This window comes from Eptesicus fuscus, chromosome 12 (genome assembly GCF_027574615.1).
Source record: "Eptesicus fuscus isolate TK198812 chromosome 12, DD_ASM_mEF_20220401, whole genome shotgun sequence".
Taxonomy (NCBI): Eukaryota; Metazoa; Chordata; class Mammalia; order Chiroptera; family Vespertilionidae; genus Eptesicus; species Eptesicus fuscus.
This window is the reverse complement of record NC_072484.1, coordinates 70257072-70280668: the sequence shown is the minus strand read 5'-3', so window position 1 is coordinate 70280668 and position 23597 is coordinate 70257072. Positions and strand designations below refer to the sequence as shown.

The window sequence follows — 23597 nt, the reverse complement described above, 5'->3', positions numbered from 1 at the left end:
GCATGCAGGTGTGTGAGCCTGTGTGTGTGCTCCACTCTGCGTGTGTGGCCATGAGACCATCCACTACTGCCTGTGTGTGTGTGTGTGTGTGTGTGTGTGTGTGTGTGTGTGTGTAAGACGCACATGTCTGTTCTAAACTGCTGCTCTCAGCGCATTAGTGGCTTTTTCACCACGAAGCTCAGAGCAGAGGAAATGCAATGCAATGTAACAGCACTACAGTGGCCAACAAGTTGGAAATCAGAAAATAAAATTCCCCCAGATGAAGCTGCTATCACAGGGCCGGCTCAGAGTTCACCCAGGACAGCTCAGCCACAGAGGGCACTTCTTTTAGAAAGTTCTCCTTTCTTCTTCCTCTTTTTCTGTTCTCCCCTGTCGTCCCCCTCCTCCCTCCCTCCCTCCCTCCCTCCCTCCCTCCCTCCCTTCCTTCCTTCCTTCCCTCCTTCTGACAATTGCTGACAAGACATTATGTATGTGCTGCCTTATTTAATCCACAGAAGAACCCCTCCTTGGACCCATTACCGTCTCGATCTTACAAATAAAACAACGGTGATTCAAAATGATGACGAGATGCATTCACCATTATAGAGCCAGGGAGTGGAAGATTCTCAGAATGGAAAGGCTATTGGCCCTAAAGGAGGAAACTGGACTTGGAGCCACAGGACCTGCTACCTCAGTTTGCCAATAATGTCCCCTATTCTGGGGCACAGGGTATGTTGCTTCCCAACACAGGAGTTCCTGTACAGGTGAGTGAGAGGCAATATGCGTACCACAGAGCTGGGACATAGGGATACCCAAGAAACTTCTCTTTTCCCCTCCATACCCCATCAGAGACCATGACCAATAGTGTGACTGTCCCTCTCCTGGGTCACTTATCCTGCTCATTATACTTGCACCTGTGGCCCCATCCTGTCCCCATTGGCACCAGGTCCTAGGCCGGGGGTTTCTGACTGGGATCTGAAGGTGCCCATGGAGGTATCCGTGGGCTTATAGAGACACTTGGCATTTACACACTGAGCATCTGGGCTCTGGCCTCAGCTTTGCCAGTGATTTGCTGTGTGCTCTTGGACTTCGTGGTCTCTCTCTGGAGCTCAGCTCTATCACCTACATCAGGGTTCATCAAAGTATGGCCTGGAGGTCAAGTCTGGCCCACTAGTTGTTTTTGTCCATAAAGTTGTACTGAAACACAGCTATGTCCATTTGTTTCCATATTGTCTATGTCTGCTTCCATGACGCACCTGAGAGGACTGCACCTTGGATGTTGAAACGAAGGGTGTCTCAGAAGCTCCCAGCCACTAACCTTGCCACCCTCAGGTCCACCTTCTGCTCCAGACTCTGGAGAAATTTCTCCAAAACGCAGATCTGACTATGTCACTCTCTTACTTAAACACTCCCAACAGTGGGCATGGGGATTAACTGAAAATAGGCACAAGGGATCTTATTGGGATGGTGGAAATGTTCTAAAACTGGTTTGTGGTGATAATTGCACAATTCAGTGGCTTTACTAAAAATCACTGAATTGCTCAATTAAAATAAGTGGATTCTATAATATGTAAATTGTACCTCAAGAGTGCTGTTTACACAACAACTTTCCACAGTCCCAGGTGAGGACGACCTGGAGCTCCGTGGGCTGGGGCTGGCATGCACACTGCATCTCAGTCCCCAGTGGGATGAGCAGGGAAAGCGAGAGAGGTGTTTAGAAACTGTGACAGCAATCTGGCATGGCTGTGACATTTTTATTGCCATTTGTACAAGTATAGGTTCAAACTGAGTTGGGGAGGGAACTTGTCTTTCACCAGAGAGTGTGAGAAGCACTTCTCTAGACCCGAGAATATAGGTAATGTCCTTGGCCTGGCATTCGGGGCCCACACGCAACCTCCTTGCCCCTGCAGGCTCCATGCCCTGTATGTCTCCTTTGCAACCTCCCTTTAGTCCACTTCGAGTGTCCAAACTCTGCCAACATCTCTCACCCACTCCCTGAGCCCATGGCCTGCCCCATCCCTGACAATTCAAATGCCTTTCCCTTCCTCCTTCAACACTTGGCCTCATTTCAGCTCCTCTGAGAAGCCATCCTAACAGTCTCCCCACTACCCCCCACACACACCGTCTTCTCCAGGGGTGATCTCTGACTAGTTACCTCCTCCCTCTGAACCTCAACCTCTTCATCTGTAAAACAGGGAAAATCATAGCATTCTCCTCATTGGATAACACTGTCTGCCTCATCCATTCTTGTACAATAGGCTTCCATGTCTCTGTTCCTGCAGCACCCTGGGAACTCAAATGCATCTGGCTGTGTTGTCATCATTCATCCACTAGTCTCCTCCTCCAGGGCCTGCTAGAAGGAGAAGCTCAGTAAACACAGTTGAACCAGTGAGCAAATGAAGTCCTTTCTCCACTGCACAACTCCAGGCAGGCAAGAGGAGGGTGGGTTTGTGGTTACTTAAAAAGGAAACTGAGCCATGGAAAACCCCCTACCTGGTAGAAATGTGGCCAGAAGGTGCTGATGGCCAGCTCTGCCTTCACCCAGCCCTCGGTGACGACGCCGGACACGTTCCAGACGGGGTTCCCCTGGGGCCCGCCGTTCACTTTCACGTAGACGTTCAAGGCGCCGGGGCTGGACCTGTCGCGGCTGGAGAAGTAGTAATGGAAATCGATGCAGTGCGTGTCGTTCTCCTTCAAGGTGGGCAGGAGGAGGTGGGCCTTCTGGCCGGAGGCCCTCCCGGAGCTGTTCACCATCATGAAGGAGCCTGGAGACCCGCCAAGGGGGCAGGAAGGAGACAGGGAGAGAGAAAGAAAAAGCCTCCTGAAAATCGGTCACACCCCTCAACACGGTGGCCAGAAATGGGGTCGCTCCAGCAGGGCCTGGTTGAGCCTGAGGAAACCACATCTCCTCTCTCAACCTCTACGCCTGCTTCTGTAATTGGGAATAACAACCCTACTCAACAAGGTGGTTTTACAAATGAAGAGCTGGTAACATGCACCAGGTATTTCTACAAAGTGGACACTCTGAACATTTACGCAAGAGACATTACATCCAGCAGCTCCTGCAGGAAGCACGGAACAAAATCCCAGGAATTAAGTTAATGACAACCTCCCTGGGTACAATGGGGTGAAATATAACTTCACGTAAGCTTTGGCTGTCTCAGTGGAAACAACCTCAGCAATATGGGAGGTGTCGTTGTTCCAACGTAGGCCACCTGAACCTTGCATTCAGGACAGGGCATATGAGAGGAGGCATATAAAGCGCACACTGGATTCCAGTCAGCAAGGAAGACCCGGAGGAAATGGAGAACCGCTGGGAGATGCTCGGCCTGGGAAGAAGGGGAAGGAATACTATGCACGGAAGGCGTCCCAGTGGGATGCGAGGTGTCTTATTTAGATATCATTCAATTTAACCTCCAGGATGACCCTGGGAGGCGGAGGATTCAGGTTATTTAAAGACTGAGTGGCCTGCCCTGGGCCACACAGACAGGGAGCGAGGAGACCCAGATTCGCTCCAGCCTCAAAGTGTGTGCTCTCATTACTACTGGCAGAAAACAGGACTAGTCCTTTCAGGCACTTAAAAGGCTATTTCCTAGGAAGGACGGGAGCCTCTTTGGAGTTGCTCTGACAGGCTAAATGTTTGTTTCCAGCTCTTGGCCCCTCCCTGGATCTGCGTCCTTAGCCCCTTGCTTTTCAGAAGAGGCGGGGGGCGTGTCCCCATCCTCTGACTTTGGACTGCACTTGCTTTGCTCAGAAGATGCTAACAGAACAATCCAAGCGGAGGCTTGAAGCGTACGCGCCTCGCTGGGCTTGCCCTCTTGCACAAATGCCACCTTTCATGGGGAGAATGCCCCCCAGGTGGCTGCTGCCCCTCAGGTTGGGATGGAGAACAGACTCACGTGGAGGAGTACTGAGCAGAGGCGGCAGTGAAGAACCAAGCCGTGCCACCCCCGCAGCAAGAAGCACAGCCACGCGGCCCACAAGCCCAACCTAGATCAGCAGAACCACACTCGATGCTCGGACCATGAGCGTGAGAGCAAGTGCTCATTGTTGTTCGCCCTGGGTTTCCTCTCGGTACTTTAGGCAGCAATATTATGGCAACAGCTCGTTGATGAAGGTGCCTGAGAGGGCAGACTTCTGAAAGGAGCCACCAGGAGGCACACTTCAGTGCAAAGGACCTTAAGGAGCAGAGCTGATGTACAATGGGACTGCCTGCCCGGAGACAGAGTGAGTCCCCATCCCCGCGGGTGGTGCAGAGCCTGGAGAAAGTGAGATGTCTGAGGAAACTGCACCATCTCTGCGGGCTGTGCTCTGTGACTTCAAGTCCTATGATTCTATGAAGTAACTGCATCCTAAAACACAGGCGATAGACCCAGGTGGTCCAGGATGAATGTCCTCACCTAGAAAACCACTGTTGTCTTGAAATCTGACTTTAACCACTCAAATATTCAATTCAGAATGAAACCTTATGGCTACTTACCCTCAACCAAGATGAGCCACTACAGCTATAAGTAGCCTCATTCTTTCACCCTAATTCCAAAAATACTAACAGCTGCCAGCTAGTAAGTGCTGGGCAGTCCATATCTTGTTGAGGTTCTCAAGGGCACCCGTCACTCATAGCCCGTCTCCTCTGGGATCTGAGTGAATTTAAAAATAGACAGGGGAGAGAGGCAGAGTTCAAAACCTCCACTTCATTATTCCCAAAGCTGGACTTGAGAAAGTCACTTGGACTTGAGGCTAAATTAGGCTTCCTGTGTTTTCTTTTGTGAAGGGCATGTAGAGAACTTGGATGACCATGGACTCCCCCTTCCGACTATTCCCACATCCCCAGGGCCAGAGCTGTCCTTGAGGGATGACCACATAGGGCTGTTGGGTGGGCTCATCCCCAACATAAGCCAATAAGAAGCAAGGTACCAAAGACAGAAACTTGAACCCACGGTTATCAGACTTTGCCATCCCACCAAACAAAAAACTCACCCATCTCCTGGGGCAGGAGCCACTGAAAGTGAGCAAAGGAGGAAAGGCTTGGTAGTAACAGAGGGGAAGCGGGGAGATGTCCCTTGTCGGATGGTATTGCTAATCATCAGAACCTCCCAGTGAGGCAGCAAGAAAGAAACCACTGCAGAGGGTAAACTGAGGCTAGCATCCCTGCCTCTCTCTCTGCTGACCTGTGTCCCACAGGGTGCCAGGAGGTTTCCCTGGGACAGATGACTGATGACCCACAGCCCCACAAAGGTTGGATGGCTGCCCCTGCCACAGAGGAGCAGCCCACCGATAGGTAAGGAAGGCAACCTCAGATGCCAAGGTGCCTGGCTCTTTCCCCTTGGAATCCCATGATGCTCCACGGACATTTCGGCTCCTATCCTCCTGCCAATTCAAACCAAGCTGTGTCGCAGGGGCCGCGACAGAGAGTCGGGGTTTCCCTTCCACTGGCTCAGGTTCCCACTTCTGTTCATCTAGCTCCAGGGTAGGGCAGGCCCACTGAGGAGGTGGCACCATGCAACATCCACCCACTCCCATCTTGCTGCCCCCATGACTGCTGACAGAGGGAGCTGCATTTCCATGAAGATGAAGCTGGTGCAAGGGCTTGGCCCTCCATGGACTCCTCATGGAGCAAAATTGCTTGTTGATTGACAAACCTGTCCTCCTCGTTCTGGGTACAGCTGGACTACATCCCCCAGCCTCTCTCTATGGAGTGGTGGGTCCTGCAGCTGAATTCTAGCCAGTGGGGCCAGGCCTCCACCCTCCCCGACCCCCCACTGCTCCATCCTCCCTTATCTTGTCTTTCAAAAGATGGTCCTTGGAGCAGCAGCCCCAGCACTCCTGGGAGCTTGTAAGAAAAGCAAGAACTTGGGCCCCATCCCAGGCCTACAGAATCCAGCTCTGCATTTGTCAAAATCCTCAGCTGGTTTGTAGGAGGCACATGAAAGTGTGAGCATCACGGCTCCATTGTCTTTCCCACCCAACAGCTCCAAGCACAGGAGCCCAGGAGCCTGCCTAAGTGACAGCAGAGCCGCAACCAAAGGAGCCTGGTCCCTGAACGGCCATGGCCATGAGAAAGGCCGCCCGCCTACGGAGAACACTCATTTCAGACCTTTAGTAAACGGGGAATCAAGTATGACTGGGTTATGAAGCCATTCAAATTCTGTCATTTATTTCTGCAGCTAGCATTCTCGTTATTATTTTGGCACCCCCCATGGAGCCCCTACTTTCTACAAGGTCCTTTATTTAGGAAGATGAGATGAGTAATGACAGCTACCAAGCAAAGCTATAAGACACCCCAAATAGGAACATCATTACAAGCAGCATCCTGGGGAAAAAGCAGAAAGAAGGGAGAGAATGGAAAGACTGGCCTCTGAGAATGAATCCTGGAGAAGGAAAAGCACATCTTGGACCTTCATTAAGAGAATTGGTGTCTTAGGTGGGCCAGCGTTGGGTTGGGTCAGGACACTTACCATGTTCCCCACCACCACACCGTGATGTCAATTTGTGCAACTTAATGTGCATGCTCTGGCCCTCAGACTAGACATGTGTTTTTGGTGCTGGGCTCAGAGAAATAGATGAGATACATGGGGGGAGGGGGGGGAGACAAAAGATAATGATGGCTGCCCACCCAGCCTACCCCCAAAGGAGGAAAGGGTGCAGGCCAGAAGGTTACGGCAGACAGATGTCTTGGTGAGACTACAAAGCAGCGCTCTGTGGGACCCAAAAACTCTTGAAATCTTATTTTAACCACTCAAATATTCAATTCAGAATGAAACCTTACGGCTATTTACCATCAACCAAGATGAGCCACTACAGCTATAAGTAGCCTCATTCTTTCACCTTAATTCCAAAAATTCCACATAGCAGCTGTGGTGAGGGTCCCCTTCTATGGCTCGCAGGCAGTGGGCTTCCACCAGGATGCCAGAAAGTGGCAACACAAGCAGCTGACCTTCCATGCATGCCCTCATGAGATCACAGGAAGAGCCCTGTGGGGGCAGACAGAGGACTGGCAATCAAGCACGTGCAGGCTTGGGGGACACACAATTTAGATCCTGTATTTGTGTCCTATGGTTCCTATAACTAATTACCACAGACTCAGTGGCTCGATACAACACAAATGTATTCTCTTATGCTTCTGGAGGTCAGAGGTGCAAAGTCAAGGTGTTGGGAAGGCTGCTTTCCTTCTAGAGGCTATAGGAGACAACCAATTTCCCTGCCTGGCCCAGCTTTTAGTGGCTGCCTGCATTCCTTGGCTCATGGACCCTTCCTCCATCTCCAAAGGGCATGACTTCAACCTCTATTTCCTTCAGCACAACTCGTTCTGACATTGACCCCTCTGCCTGCCTCCTATAAGGATGCTCTTATAAGGGTCCACCCAGACAATCCAGCATAATCTCTCCACTGCAAGATCCTTAATTCAGTCACATCTGCAAAGTCCCTTTGCCATGTCAGGTAACATATGCACACGTCCCAGGGATTGGGACATGGACATCTTTGGAGGGCCATTGGTCTGCCATCACAGGTATTTTTGTTAACAGGACCACATATGTACTCCCAAGCTAGTGAACCAGAGATAAAACGATGACAAGTCCATTCAGAAACCAGCAGGGGCCCTGGGAAATCTGAGTGCTCTTATGTGAGTGTAGAAAGTTCCCTGTGGTGCCTGGTCAGTATGGCTCTGTGGTTGAGTGTCTAACCTATGAACCAGGAGGTTGCGGTTCGATTCCTGGTCAGAGCACATGCCTGGGTTCCGGGCTCAATCCCCAGTGTGTGTGTGGGGGTGGGGGGGGGGGGGCGAGAGCGGGGTGGGGAGTGCAGGAGGCAGCCAATCAATGATTTTAAAGATGATTTTTTTCCTCTGATCACTGATATTTATATAGCTCCCTCCCTCTCCCCTCCTCTCTGAAATCAACAAAATATTTTTTTTAAAAAAAGAAAGAAAGCTCCCCATGGTATAATGTCCTCACCAAAGTCTTAGAGGGAAAGTATGGTACAAAAAGCAAAATGTGGGTCAGCTCATTTAGTTCCCAATCTGGACAGAAAGAAAAGGTTTGGGGCTACACCTGAGGAGATCCACCTTTCAAGAGTGGAAACTCATCAGGGATGCTGGTCAGTGTAGCCACCGTGGTCACACACTGCTCCTCAGGTGCCACCCACCACGTGTGGCTGCTCTCAGGCCACCCTCCATGTTAACCAGATGTTTGATCTGAAGTAGAAACTTGCCCTGTGGTCTGGCCACTCAATACCTGAACTCCCTTCCTGTGGTTGGGGAATGTCCCCAACTTTTGAAGCATGGCCCACGTTCCTCTACCTAAAAGAAAAAGCCCGATGCCCACTTGCCCAGTCTCCTCTGTAACTAAGACATGGGCACACCATCTGGGCTCCACCCAGCAGGTGCACCCAATCCCAGTGTCTGAACCAGAAGCTAGGAGCTAAATGGACTGGACCAGGGCTCAGGGAACCACAGGCTGTGTCGAGGGCAGCAGCAGTGAGGAAGGTGCCTCCAGCTGCAGAGGCAGCGACCCCAGTGACCAAGCAGGAAATCCAGTCTTGGCACAGAGGCGGGGTGATGAGCTCAGCCAGGTGGGTCAGCATCTTCCAGGACTGAACTAAGCTGAGCTGGGATTGGAAGAATGAATGGATGTAAAACCTCACCGGCTCATGAGCATATTATGAACCCTGACAGTGGAATCTTACCAGCCCCTACCTGTACCTGCCTGGTACTCCGGCTCCTGGCAATACTCCCTATATAGTCCCCAAACCCCAAGGCACCTTAATTAATGATGGCAACCCCCTTGTTCCCGCTGCACTTCCAGGCACAGATCCCTCATATGCCTTTGCCACCAGTTGTGGTGTCTCAATGACTGGACAGGTCCTCATTAGTGTCTCTTTGCTCTGGGACACACTCGGGGGACACACAGCAGCATTGCTTTAGCCCCAGAATCAACAGGGTTCAAGAGAAAGCTCTTTCTGCAGACTCCATGCCTTTTTTTCCTCCTCCATGCAGATGCACACTCACCTAGCACCATGTCCCCTACAGTTCAGCTCTCACTTCCACTTGGCATCATCCTTTGGGATGGATTTTCTCTCTGTTCGTGGCCCTACAGTCAGTCCCTACAACAGGCCCCTCCAGCCTGTAGGACACATGAGTACTCTCACAGCCTAACTGCACAGGGCTCACCTTTTTCTCTCCTAACGCCCCTTCCCCAGGAATATCCTCAGCCACATCAGGTTAGTGTACCTCCGCAAATATAAGTAGAAACTAGCGGGTATATCGCTAAACTCCACACATCAGAATGTGTGAGCCTGTCCTCTTCCCCAGTCGGGGTCCCTCCCATGGAAGTGTGCCTGGTGATGATCTGGGAGAGCATTTCAAACAGAGGGAACAACACGTGCAAAGGCACAGGGGCAGGAAGTCATAGCATCCAGCGATGCAAGCGAAGTGTCCTAGGGGAGGGTGGCATCCAGCCAGCTCTACAGAGGGGTGGCCACATCCCCCAGAAGAAGGGAGCCGGATCTGAGAGCCGAGCACAGACCTGCCGTTTCACAGCTTGTTCGGGAGTGAAGCCCTCATGCATCAGCGGCTCAGTGGGGCCCTCTTTCATCAACAGGTTGGCTTAATTAATATCATCCCCAGGCTGCCAGTTTCCTGGAGATCAAAAATGAGCCAGTCATTATGCCGGGATCAGTCAGAAACAAGAAAGAGGAAGACTGTAAATACATTCTCTCTCTCTCTCTCTCTCTCTCTCTCTCTCTCTCTCTCTCTCTCTCTCTCTCTCTCAAAAATCCACTGACGTGATAAGGAACATAAAACAGCATTAGTTTCCTCACAGTTATTATACATAGCACCGAAAACTGTGAAATTAAACCAGGAAGTGCTCTCCGGCTGGCCATAAATTTTGCATTTTTTCCCCTTCGTGCATAATAACGCCTTGATAAACGCCCCATTATTGATGTGTCTGCAGCATAGATCCCCCTTTTGGAGGCAAAATGCTTCTCCGTAGCAGATGGCGGCTATTGTGTTTACACATGAGCACCTCACGATTGCATTTCCTCACGTTGGCAGTAAAAAGAAAGCCCAAATTGAGTTTTTAATGGCTTTGCACATTGTTCATTAAGATTACATGAGTGTGCTCCGCGACTGGCAGCTGAGCGCCTGGAGCTCTGAGAGCTCAGAGCCGTCCCTGCAGACAGGTGGTCCCGCCAGCTTCCAGCGCCAGCACCTACGGGAAGGGAGTGCAGGCCTGCGGGGACCAAGCGCTGCCTGAAGCCGAGGCAGCTGTTGCGCCCTGGAAGGAGCCCTCGATTTCCAGTCAGGAAAACTGGGTTTCCGCCCCTCTCCTGTCATGTCTTCATTGTATGATCTGAGCAAGTCAGTAAAAGTTTCTGGGCCTCAGTGTTCTCGTCTATATAATGGGATCATGACAGCTACACGTCAAAGTCTTTTTGTCTGTCTGTTTTCAGTCAATAGTAAGTGAAACACTGGTCTTAACTCAATAAATGTTAATTTCACAATAAACAGCCAGTAGCAGATGATGGGAGGCCCAATGCAATTGCCCACCTGTTTAATGTTATTAATGTTTACTGAAAACTTGGTACATGCCAGGCATTGATCTGAGCATCTCTTAGCATCCCCATGAGGTGGCACCGTGCTATCTATCCCTGTTTTAAAGTAAGGAACACTGAGGAACAGAGGTGAAGTCTTTTTGCCTAAGCAGCCCTCCTCCGCTCCATGGTGAGCAGAACAGTGGCTTAAAGATGCCCATGTCGTCACCTGTGGAACCTGTGCATGTCACCTACATGACAAAGGGGGATTAAGGCTTCAGATGGAATTAAGGTTGGTAATCAGATGACTAGAGATGGGGAGATTATTCTGATCGAGAGAGGCGAGGGAGGCAGAATCAGAGAGGGATTTGAGGATGCTAAGACCCTGACTTTGGAGATACATGGGAGCCACAAACCAAGAAATACAAGTGGCCGCCAGAAACCAGAACAGGCAGGCAAACAGATCCTCCCATAGAAAGGAACACAGCGCCTCCAACAGCTTGATGCTAGCCCAGTGTGACGATGTAGAACTGCTGACCTCCAGAATGATAAGACTAAGAAATGGGTGCTATGGTTATGCTCTAGCAGCAAGGGAAACGAACACACACACTCCAGACTTCCCTGCCTCCAGGATTTTGCTCAGGGGTGGTGTTCCTGAAATGCACACAGCCCAGCCCAGTTGGTCGTCCATCTCCACTTACTGTCACCCATGCCCACAGAACACTTCCTTCTGCATCACTTGCCCCCTACATTCCTCTATTTTAGCTATTCTGGACAAGGCCTAATTTAAAAGCCCAGAATGATAGCATGCAGCTATCTGGTCACAATAAAGGAACAAGGGACAAAAAATAATCTCAAAAGACTCCACCATAAATTAAGAAAATAGGTGGGAGAGAAGCACAGATTTCTGCCAGTAGTATCATGAAAATGAACAGTCGTTCAGCTAACCATCAACATAACAATTTACCAATCGCCAGAGTAACAAGCATATCAGCATTATCCATATTATCAGTCAAAGCAATCTAATGGTCACATGCCAAAAAAAAAAAAAAAAAAAAAAAAAAAGCAAAGACATTTGTTTCTTTTTTAATACCCTGGCCAATGGGGAGGAAGGGAGGGTGAGAGAGAAGGAAGGAGGGAGAGAGGGGGGAAGGGAAGGAGGGATGAATTACAGGTTAATGGATACAGAATGTCTGTTTACAACAAGGAAAATACCCTGCGGTTTCAAAGGAGCTGAACACTGAACACCTTGTCAGAGTCCGTCTGTGTGAACAAGCAGCAGCTATTGCTGTAATCACTCACTCAGACCTATAGTTGGGGTTTGAGCATTTCATATGCAAATCTGTGAAAGCAGTTCTCGGGAAACAGCTATCTGATCGTCCATGGGGGTGTGGATAATGTAGTTTAAAAATGAAAATAAACCCAGGTGACTGGATGTGAAGGCCCCGCTGGAAGAGGCTCTACACATGGGCCTATCCCCAAAAGACCAGGCACCTGCGGCACCTGCACCCTTCCCCACCCCTGAGGAGAAGGCGGAAAGAGAAGGGAAGAGGGAGCAAGAAAAGAGAAGGAAGGGAGGAGAATAAGAAGCAGTAAGGAAAGGAGAAGAGTAAACACAAAGGAAGATGAGGAGAGGAGGGAGCAAGGGAGAGAGGATGGAAGGAGGAGAGGTGGGGAGAAGGGAAAAGGGTGAGGCCGGAGGTATAAAATACAAGTGAGGAAGGAACACTGGGCGGGAAAAGGAGCAGAGAGGAGAAAGATGATGGACACAAAGCAGAATAAAATCGAAACCATGTACCACCCCTTAACTACTTCACATCCCCTTCACTCCCCAGACAAATAAAACATTTTCACGTTCTCCTTTGGACCTTACAATAATCTTGTGATGGAAACAGACCCAGGTAAAATGTTGTGGGCCCAGCGGGCCTGGGGTTCTCTCAACTTATAATTTCATAACTCACCTCCCCCAACATCTCCATGTAATGTCTTACCATCCCAGGAGGAAAAATAAACGTTATTGAAGGAGAAATAATGGAACCCAGCACACGACAGAATGAGAACCTGGCTCCATAAATGGTGACATATAAGGCCTTGTTTGCGTTGCTTTTTGACATGGGAACTACCCCAACAATGTTGGCAAGGTCAAGGTAGAATTGAAGGGCAGGTCATGCCACTCTCCCTCCAGATTTTGACCTCTTCTGTGCACCCGGTGTTAGTCATATGGTGCCTCTGAGAGCGAGGGATTCTCTCTCCTTTCTCACCTGTAAAATTGCTGAGCAGGTAGAGTGTTTGAAGTTCCCTCCAGCTACAGAAGTCTAAGGTTGCAAGACTTTACAGTCACGTGACTGTGACCAGTCGGAGGTGAGTTAGATGCCAGGACTGGCTTGAATTTTCTACCTAGAAGCCTTCTAGAGATGGGAGAGGGAGGAGCGGCCTTTTTCTTTGGGGCTTGCTCCTGGAGATACACCGTAATTTTTGTGTTCCCGCAGAATTGCTTTTCTGCTCTAGTCCTTGATAAGAGCAACAGCTGCAAACACATACCATCACATTTGACTAATCTTCATTCATTTGATTCTAATAGTAACCTAGGAGGTAGTCACTATTACCATCCTTCTCTTACAAACTGAGGTACGGAGAGGCTAGGTAACTTTCCCAAGACCACACAGCTCACAGCACAGCCAAAATTCTCACCCAGGAAATCCCAACCATCACTTAGCTCTTAGGCTCCACATCACATGTGGGCATGTTGTATTTGGTGGCGAGGAGTGACCCCGCATTCCCTGGGGCCAGCTGGCTTTGCCCTGAGGAACTGGTACAGGTAGGAAGAGGGGCAATAAGTGGGAGGAAAGAACCAAAATGAAATCAGTTGTCAAGCTGCTGCCATATTAAGAGCAAAGAGAACAACAGGCATGTCAGGAGCGTTTGCAGACCCCAAATTGTTCCTGACATTCATTGGGCTGGGCTCCTGCTTCTGCAACTCTAAATCTCTAAATCAAAACGACATGGAACTGAAATATATATATATATTTATATATTTTTTAAATCTCCAAACTCTTCACACATCTGCTGGCATGATAATATTTTGATTAGTTACATTTATGCTCCAATTATACTCGCAGAATGTTCAACTGTGTATTATATATAGCATGTTTGCCGTGCTCCGTGGAAAATACTGGATTATTACCTCGTATATTTGTAATGGGAAAAGACACAATTGGAAACGGCGTGGGGGGTGGGGGGAGGGCACATGGAGGAAAGCCAAACAAAGAGATGAGGAGGCCTGTTGAAACAGTACTGTCTTGCCTTCACATTACTAAATTGGGTCACTGCTATTCTTTCCCAAGCTCTAAAATGCCAGGGCTTGGAGAGACAGAAAGTATTAAAGTCTACCTTCCCCTCAACTGACACCTTTATCTCCCCCGAAACAATGGGGCCTGACTCTGAAAGCAACCTGACCACGTACCCACTGACCGGCAAGGTCAACTGCGGGGCTTGCTCCTGGAGAAACACCGTAATTTTTTGCTGCCCTTTTATTCTGGAGTGTCCATCTAGTTCTCAAAGAGGCCCTTAACCCTGTCCATAGTAAATAAATAAGTATATCTATTAATAAAGGTGAAGAGCTCCTCTGAGCTTTGCAAAATGCCTGCCCTGGCGACGCTGGGGGGGCCTGCTTACCATGAGGGCTGGCGAGATGCCATCGCATCATTTCACTCTTCACCAGCAGGCCCCCACTGTGGGTGTTTGGGGCGAGGGTATAACACTACCTAATGCCAACATCAGATGGGCCCCTCTGCCCCATGGAGATGTGCTAAAGGCTGTCCGTACCCCAATCCACAGGCCCTCCCCTTAAATCCTCAGCCACCGGGACTTACTTTCTCCATTTGTTCTCCCGGCCGCTGCATCCCGAAGTCAGCCGGCACCTCCATGCCTCAGTTTCCCCATGGAGCCCCATGCATGAAGGGCAAGCCGCTAGAACCAAGCATTTTATTAACGGAATGAAATTGGTTCTGACCTCAAGCATTACTTGCGCACCCACTATGTATCCAACAATAGAGAAGCAGCAGTCAGCAGGGCAGAGTTTGTGCCCTTGTGGAGAGTACAAACAAGTAAAAGGCTGCTACGAGGATGTGGGAAGTTCTGTGATAGGCCGTACACATGGAGGGGTATTAACCCAGCCTGGATTTGGAGGAGGAGGTATAAAAAGAAAGAAAAATCAACGTGCTGGAGCGAATAACCTTCTTTCTTTTTATACCTCCACACTGAGGCCTAGGGTTATTCAGGTGTCAGACAGGTAAAGAGGAAGCAGGAAGAATATTCCTGGCAGATAAATTAGCCTGTTTCAAAGCCAAGAAGAAAGAGTTCCTAACATGTGGAGGGACGGAATCAAATACCTTACAGGCCACTCCTCTAACCTCCCACCCTCATTTTATAGATGAGAAACTTGATATACAGAGAGGTACAGCAACTTGCCCTTAGTCACACAGCCACATGGATATACAGAGAGGTACAGCAACTTGTCCTTAGTCACACAGCCAGATGGTGGCAGTGCCAGGACTCCCAAGTTAGGTGTATCTGACTCCAAAGTCAGTGCTATTTCTGCCTAGAACAGTGGTTCCCACACTGCAGCATGCATCCGAATCACTCTGAATGCTTGTTGAAAGACGGCTGGATCCCACACCCAGTGTGTTCTGGGTGGGGCCTGAGAACATGCAGTTCGAACAAGTTTCTAAGTGAAGCTGATGGGCCACACTCAGAACCACTGGGCTGGCCAGTCTCTAACCACCAACCCTGAGAGGCCAGGGCCCATAAACTTGGGCTGATGGACAAGCAGTGCTGTCCCTTCTCTCCATCCAGGGCCAGCCAAGATGCTCACTAACCCATTTAAGGAGGCTCTCTCCCGCCCTGGGCGAGACCCTGCACACCTTTCTCAAGGGCATGAAAGCTCTGGCCATCATACAGGAAGGCTCTCAACAAGGTCTCTCCTCTTCAATCATTGCCACTTACCAGGAATATCATTAGACACTTATTGACGCCCCCAAATGTACTCAGGCCTGCATAGAAAATAGCACAATAATTATTCCCCCTCTTTACCATCCTCTCAGGAGCTACAAGAATTTGACAGCTGTTATCCAATTAAACCGGACAGCTTTTGTTATATATATAAATGCAGTTTTCCTCTACGATGGGAAAAGCTACTTCCTTTTTTGAGATAAGAAGACAAAAAGAGGCCAAATAAGTTGGCCATCATCACTAGGGTCATTTCTTGCCTCCTTCCCTCTGCAGGATCCGTGGAATAATGTGGGATAAGAACACAGACTCTGGATTTGGATTGACAGATCGAATCCCAGCTCTTCCAACTACCAGCTGTGTGGCCTTTAGCAAGTTACTTAACCTCTCTGAGCCACAGTTCGTTCCTTCATCTGTACAATGAGTGTGATGATAGTAATTGTACCTGCCTCATAGGTTCGTCATGAGAACGAAATGTTTTCATATGTGTTAAATGCTTATAATAATGCCCAACACATTGTAAGAACTATAGAAATGTCAATTGTCATGGTTCAGTATCGCTGTCAGCAGCATCTCTGAGTCCTGTCGTGGATCTCCAATGAATGAGATAGTTGGCCCTACAAACCAGCAGGGTAAGGTAGGTGCCAGGGTCATCTTCCAGTTGTAATGACACCAGGAAGCCAGGGCTCCCCCCAGTTTACGCCCAGGAACATCTCTCTTTGCCAGTGGCCCTCCAAATGCAGTTCCCAAACCAGCTGCATCAGCACCAACGGAGACCTGCAGAGAAAACCCACTTCCACTGAATCAGAAGCTCTGGGGTTAGTCCCCCACCTGTGCTCCCACAGCCCGCCAGGTGGTGCCAGTGCACTCGAGTTTGAGAACCCCTTTCCTTGCAAACAGGAAACCAGGACCTCAGCCTGATGTGTAGGCCATGATAACCCAGGGGACTCGTGCCAGTTCCTGTCTATTGGATGTTCCCCACATTTTTCAAGAAGGGACAGGTCACCTCAGGTCACATCGAAACACCGGCCCACAGCCTGCACTCTTGACCACTGCCCTTCACCACCTCACGTGAAACTGCCTCCCACGCCCACTTCCAGGAAGGCCGCGAGCACCTCCCCTGTGGGCCAGCCTGGGAGGGGCATTCACTGCCCCAGGAGGTGACCATGGCCGCCTCCGCATGTCAGAGGCAGGAAGAGGAGGACACTCAGAGACACTACTCACAGGAATGACATAGGGCCTCCCAGTCCTGCTTGAGTCCTTGAAGCCACCAGGATGTCCCATCACTGTCAACTGGGGCCTCTAGAAATCAAGTCCCTGAGTCCCTTGACCTTCTTCATGGCCTTCATCCCAATCAGTCACTCTGCCCTCTTATCCTTCACTTCTCCACCCGTTTCTAATCCTGTCCACTGCAGATCCAATTCCCTACTTCTTACATTTCTCTCAATACCCAGCCCCCGTCTCCTTCCCTTGTCCCACCTCTCCTATTAAAATCCACTTTGGACTCCTTGACCACAATGCAAACGTCCCTTTCCCCTGGTTACCCTTCCTCCCGCTGCTGTCCACCCCCCCTCCAGCTCCACACCATTAAAGACAACGGCCCTGTCAGCCCCACCCAGCTCCACAGTGGGCCTGGATGGGAAGACAGAGCAGAACAAGATGAAACCATGACGTGAAGGGAGCCATGGACTGAAAGCTGTCAGGTGGGCAAGGAGTTATGTACCGTTTGCTAGGGCTGCCGGAACAAAGTAGCACACACAGAGTGGCTCAAACAACAGAAATGTGTGGTCTCACAGTCCTGAGGGCTGGAGTTGGAAATTGCGAAGTCAGCAGGGCTGGCTCCTCCGGGGGTGGAGGGACATTCTGTTGCAGTCTGTTCCTCTAGCTCCTGGCGGTCTGCGGGCAATCTTTGGCTTTCCTTGGCTGGTAGGTGCATCACCCCGATCTCTCCTTTCAAATTGATGTGGCATTCTCCCTGCATGTGTGCCCCTCTCCAAATCTCCCCTTTTTAGAAAGACACCAGCCACATTCCATTAGGGGCCCAGCTCCTACAGTGTGACTCCTCCAATTCATCCGCAATAACCCTACTTCCAAATAAGGTCACATCCTAAGGGGCATCCTAGGGTTAGGAGAGCGACATATGAATCTAAGGGGCAGCTACAATTCAACCCATAACAAGCTTTCCAGAGCCCGACTGTGCTCGCCGCCAAAGGGGTGTCTACGGCAGTGGCTGAGCAGGATTTCTGGTTTAGAGACGACTAACCATCACATTTGGAGATGTGGTGAGCAGTCATTGGTTTTCATTGTAAAGTGAACCTGGGGAAAACAGAGTGGAAGGGAGCGGAGGAAATCGGCCACCATAGAAAGACAACCACACAGACATCTTGAGGTATTCCTGGCATGGGGGGGGGGGGGGGTGGAGAGTGCTTTCTTCGAAGTTGTGGCATTTAATTGGGCATTTGGCTGCAGTTGATAAACTTTTCTTGAAGAAGCAGCTTCATGAGGGATTGCAACGTATAGTATACGTGTTTGCTTTGAAGCTACTACACCAGGTGCCACTGGGCAAGATGTGAGCACCCCTCCCCAGGGCTGCCAGTCCACTGGTGGTGCCAGTTTGTTCCACAGCAAATGTGCTCTGAGTGCCTGTTATGTGCCAGGCCCTGTTGGAGGCCCTGGGAAGGCAGTTGGGAACAAAATAGTCACGATACTTAATCACAGACAATTTGCTGCGATGGAAATTCTTCGTGAGAGCTTTGGAAGAAGCTGAATAGGACTTCTGTAGGTGCCCCCCAACCAGGGATGGTCACGAGTCTTTTATCCCATGATTTCCTCATTTTGACTTCTTGATTTTCAGCTAATCTTCTGATGCTCAGAAGTACCTTTTTTAGTGATTATTTCCCCAGGAAGACTCTATGAGTGGTATAGTTTTCTGAGCCCATGCATTTCTGATTCTGCATCATTTGTTATAGTATAGATCATGAGACTGCAAGTAAATTTCTTGAGTCTCAACCCATTCCATTGGAACTGCCACAGTCCCTTGCTTCTCACTTTGCTAATGGGAAAAGGAAAGAAGTCTTGTCTCTTGTTGGTCAGATCCTCCCCTTGGATACACACCTGGGAAGCAGGTAGGTAGGCCCTCTCCTACCCTAACTCTGAATGTATAGAAGATGCTTTTATCCTGTGGGTTTGTACTTGAGACTATAGCACAGCGATGATGATGCAGGCTCTGGAGTCACATCCCAGATCCTGTGTCCCAAAACTGCCCGGAGTCACATCCCAGCTCTGCCATTTCCTATAGTGCACTGTTGGGCAAATTCCTTAGGTTCTCCATGTCTCTGTTTCCCAATCTGCAAAACGGGGATAATAAAAATACCAGCCTCACAGGATCAGTGTGAGGATGAACTGAGTTAAAGTACGTAACGGCTCGGAACAGAGGCTGACAAAACTTTTCCCATCTCGCTCAACTCAACTGTCAGAGCCTGACAGCAGCCATGGGCAATACTAGTAGATGAACGAATGAATGGGACTGGGTTCCAATGAAACTTCACAAAAACAGGTGGCAGAGGCAGCCATGGGCTGTCATTTGCAGACCCCCGACTTAGGAGACAACCAGAAAATACTAGGCTCTCAATACATGTTAGCTGGTCTTCTTAACTAGGGTTAGATTTACAAGGATGGTGGTTGGATTGTCTCCTACGCTTATGGTCTGGTTCGCTGACATGATGAACAGATGGTGTACATAAAAAACCCCCACCATCCACAGAAACTTTCCTCCCAGCCCACCTACAGCACTCTACTTGTGAAAACTACACCTTCCAAGATGCCACGTGCCGCCACAATTTCCCTGCTAATTTTTGCGGAGTTGTACTTGTGAGTTTCAGCCTCCAGCAAGATGTAAAAAGAAAGGGTGGGAAGGAAAACAATAGAACTCTGAGTGCTTCCTTCCGAAAGTCCTGTGCACCCTCTGGAGGGATGTCTGTCCCCTTTCAGGTTGGCACAGACCTTGATCTTCTACTAGAGGAATGGGAAAGAATTAAAAAGAATTGAAGCCGTGTCCCACTTTTGTGGGGCCACAGCATAGGTGGCCGATTTACCTTTTTTTTACCATTCCAATTTGTTTCAGAGGTGGGAGACATTCCTCCCAGCTGCTGCCAAAGGGTTGCCTGTTTTACTACCATGGCCTTTGCCTTTGGTGCTGTCCTCATGGGAACTTTTATGGAAGCTACAAGAGCCTGGATTCCCAAAGGATCTTAAGGTTTATTTCCACCCTGGATCCTGAGCATCCACAGTAGAGCTCCTGAGCCCCGTCCTCTCCAGGGTGCCCACTGTCTCACTTCAAACGTGAGAATCCATTCTTTATCCACTTCTCAGGCTCTTCGGAGTTTGTCCTCCACCTACACCGAGGGGTAAGTTATACCCTGCTTTTCCCATCATCACCAAAATGATATATTAGGACTGAGAGCCAAAAGCATAGATGACAGGAATGGGCCAAACTTCTGACCTCCTTTAAGGAATTTCTACCTGTTTGGGCTTCAATCCCATCCATATGTTTGTATTCATTCATTGGTTCATATAGTCATTCTATGTCCATCAGAAACATTCACTGAGCAAGCATGATGTGCATGGTGCCAGGGATGCAGAGCTAAGTAATAAACATGGTGTTCCCTTGAGGACTTCATGGTCCAGAGGGCAGAGTGGACCTCGTGGTGCACTGCCCAGATCCCTCTGTAAAGAAGGTCTTGTTGCTCTAGCTGCCAGGACACTTGAATACACAGTCCTCAGCCATCAGCCCCTCCATGCCTTGTCTCAGCTGCAGAGAGGGCCTCGCCCAAGGCCTGTCCTTCCAGTGCCAGGCACCCAATGACAGATGGCGGCAGGAGTGTAAAGCCCCTGCTATTCCTGCCCCCTGCAGACTGGGATAGGCCGTGTTAGTTCCAGAATAGCCTGGGGGTTGGCTGGGACATTGCCAGGTCTGCATCTCAGCTCAATGTCTCACTCCGCCTGCTCCTCCTACCACAGCTGCCAGTCCCAGGGGCACTTCCTAACAAACATCTGAACAAATTCTGTCTCTGCTCTGCTTCCCAGAGAACTCGACAATGGGTCTAACACACAAAGTTATAGGGGGACCTATAATCTGATAGATAGAGTACCTGCATTAATCTGAAAAAAAATATTATTTTAAATCTTAGAACACATATACTTATGTGGATAGGGGGTTCAGTTTCTTATATGAGACTATGGGGTTAAGTTTTTCTTAAGTTTCCTTTTCAAGGCCTGTGCGAAGTGATTGAGGAGGTGACTCAGCTGTGAATCCAGCAAGCAGAACCGATAAACAGGGTCAGACCGACCCACCAGGAGTCAAAACATCATCTCATCGCCTGATGACTATAATAGCTGATGTCTGCAGACCCCCAGGCCTGCACGTAGCTGCATTCCCATTCCCCTTTATAATCCTGCCCCCTGCACCTCGCTGGAAGACAGGATTTGATGCTTGTAAGCACCGTGTCTGCTTGGTTGGCTAGCTTCTCAATAAAGGCCTTACGTGATTCAACCCTGCCTTCATTATTGGACACAGCGACAGGCAGCTGAGTCCAACTGGGGGTTCCCCGGTAACAAAAGGAGGAACAAATCATTCTGTCTGGGAGGTGACATTAGCATTGGTTCTTAAAATGTCATGTAGGACTATTCCAGGTAGAGAAAGGGAACAATCACTTTGAGCAAAGGAAACCCAGTGAGAAAAGACCTGGCAGGTGTCCCCCAGCCAAGTTCCAGAATCCTTTACTATCCTGGTGTGACTGGTGTGTAGGGACATGTGAGCCAGGGTTAAGAATGAAGCCAAGGCCTTGCTGGTCAAATGATGAAGCTGACCATCCACTGGGATCTGGTGAATGTTTTTAAGAAAAACTGAGACATGATAAACTATTCATTTCACAAAGAAAAACCAAATCCACTCTAGAGCTTTTGCAGACTCAGACCTTTGCACAGCCATTGGAAGGCTGAGCAATGGTAATCAGGACATTCTCTTCAAGAAATCCCTAAGTCCAAGAATCTCAGGAAACCTAGTGCCTATACTTCTGGCTCCTATGGCCCCAAAGTGGGTTCTCAACAAACACAGGCATGACCCTATGTCTGCCGACTGCCAACACCCCAACACGTGCTCTTAGCATCTGGAGACTGTGGCTTCCCAGCTCCTCAGTCTCTGAGAGGGCTCACTAACACAGTTGCAGACCCCGGGAAAGGAGGAATCCGCTATCTGCTGCCTCTGAATCAGGCACGTGCCCCATGGCCACCGAGTGGTCTCCCAGGACTGGTCGGGACTTGGAGACGGACCCAGTTCATGCAGAGCTAACACAAAGCATCCAGCCCAGTTCACACGTAGGATTGGACTAGACTGCCTCAAAAGTATTCCCCAGTTCCAAAGCCCATGATCGTATGAAACAACCTCCGGTGTCCGCAGCCCCTCACCTGTTCAATGTACATGATGGATGGATTGATTTCCAGATGCCTTCCAGCTCTCACAGCCTATGGTTTTGGGGTTTCTAGAAAAGCTTGGGCATTAGATTCATGACAAGTAACAAACTCAATAACTGAAATAGTGCCCGGCAGCCCCGAGAGGAAAATCAGTTCCAACAGGAATCACCTCTGGCGAAGGTTTTTAAGGCCGCCTCCTGCTCCTGCTCATGGCACGGCCCACCCTGTCTCGTAATTCCCCGTGCTCCAGGCTCAAAGCTTGATCCGTGGTTCTGCAACTTGCTAGCTATGTAACTTAAGCCCCTTTGTGCCTTATTTGTTTATGCTTTTTAATTTTTTGATAAATTAAAGGTATCGGAAAATAGCAAAACCTACAAAAAATAAAATAATAATCATCCATAGCTCCACTATCCAGGTTTAACCTCTGTTCATATCTTGACTTTTTTGCTTTGCCAATTTATTTATTTATCTATTAATCCTCACCCCACAATATGATTTTTATTGATTTACAGAGAGAAGAAGGGAGAGAGAGAAACATTTATGTGAGAGACAAATATAGATCGGTTGCCTCTGGCACAGGCCCAAATAGGGATGGAACCTGCAACCTAGGTATGTGCCCTGACCGGGAATCAAACCTGCAACCTTTTGCTGTATGAGATGATGCTCCAACCAACTGAGCTACCAGGCCAGGGCTGCCTTTGTATTTTTAAAGAAATATCACTTTTTTGTTATTGCAAAAATTAGATACATAAACTTTTTTAATGTAAATGTATAGTTTACTTTTAAAAAATCATTATCCTACCAAATAATAGACAAATATGCAAATTGACCATACCTCCGACACACCCACAAGCCACACCCACCATCCAATCAGAGCGAGCATGCAAATTAACCCAAACCAAGATGGCTATAGCTACAGAGAGCAAGGTTTCCTAGGTAACAGAGGAAGCCAAGCTTTCCGCCTGCCCTTGCCAGGCCTAAGCCTCCACTCAAGCTACAAAGTTTCAATTATAGAAGGTAAACAAATTCAAACAAATGGCGGCAGAATGGAGCTTGAGAGAGCAGGCCAGGGTTGCCACCGGCAACAGGGGAAGCAAAGCTTTCCACACACCCTGGCCGGGCCCAGCCACTTAAGGCAATAAAGTTTCAATTATAACCCCAACAGAAATGGCTGCTGGCCTTGGAGGGAGCCCCAGGCTTGGCTCTGCTCCAGGCTACAAAGTTTCAATTGTAGAAGGAAAATAAATTCCAGATACCAGGGCCTCCACTTGGGTTGCCAGGGGTGTGGCCGGCCTGCAAACCACCACAGGCCCCTCGCTCAGGCCGCCCCATGCCCCAAGGGAACCCCCACCTGATCCGGGACACCCTTCAGGGCAAACCAGCTGGCCCCCACCCCTGTACCAGGCATCTATCCTATCTAATAAAAGAGTAATATGCAGATTGATCATCACTGCAACACACAATATGTCTGCCCCCATGTAGTCAAAGATCCTGCCCCCATGTGGACACAAGATGGTCACCACAAGATGGCCAGCAGGAGAGGGCAGTTGCGAGGCACCCGGCCTGCAAGGGAGGGCAGTTGAGAAGGACCAGGCCTGCAAGGGAGGGCA

The 23597-nt window shown here is 49.4% G+C and overlaps 1 protein-coding gene across 2 annotated transcripts in view; it reads right to left on the bottom strand.

Annotated features, from left to right (window-relative positions):
* PTPRT (protein tyrosine phosphatase receptor type T) overlaps positions 1-23597 on the bottom strand; it is a 929565-nt gene that overhangs the window by 591438 nt on the left and 314530 nt on the right. For both annotated transcript variants that reach the window (XM_054723794.1, XM_054723796.1), the window contains exon 3: positions 2473-2744. In XM_054723794.1, coding sequence (XP_054579769.1) covers positions 2473-2744 — 272 coding nt within the window. The remainder of the gene's footprint in view (positions 1-2472; positions 2745-23597) is intronic.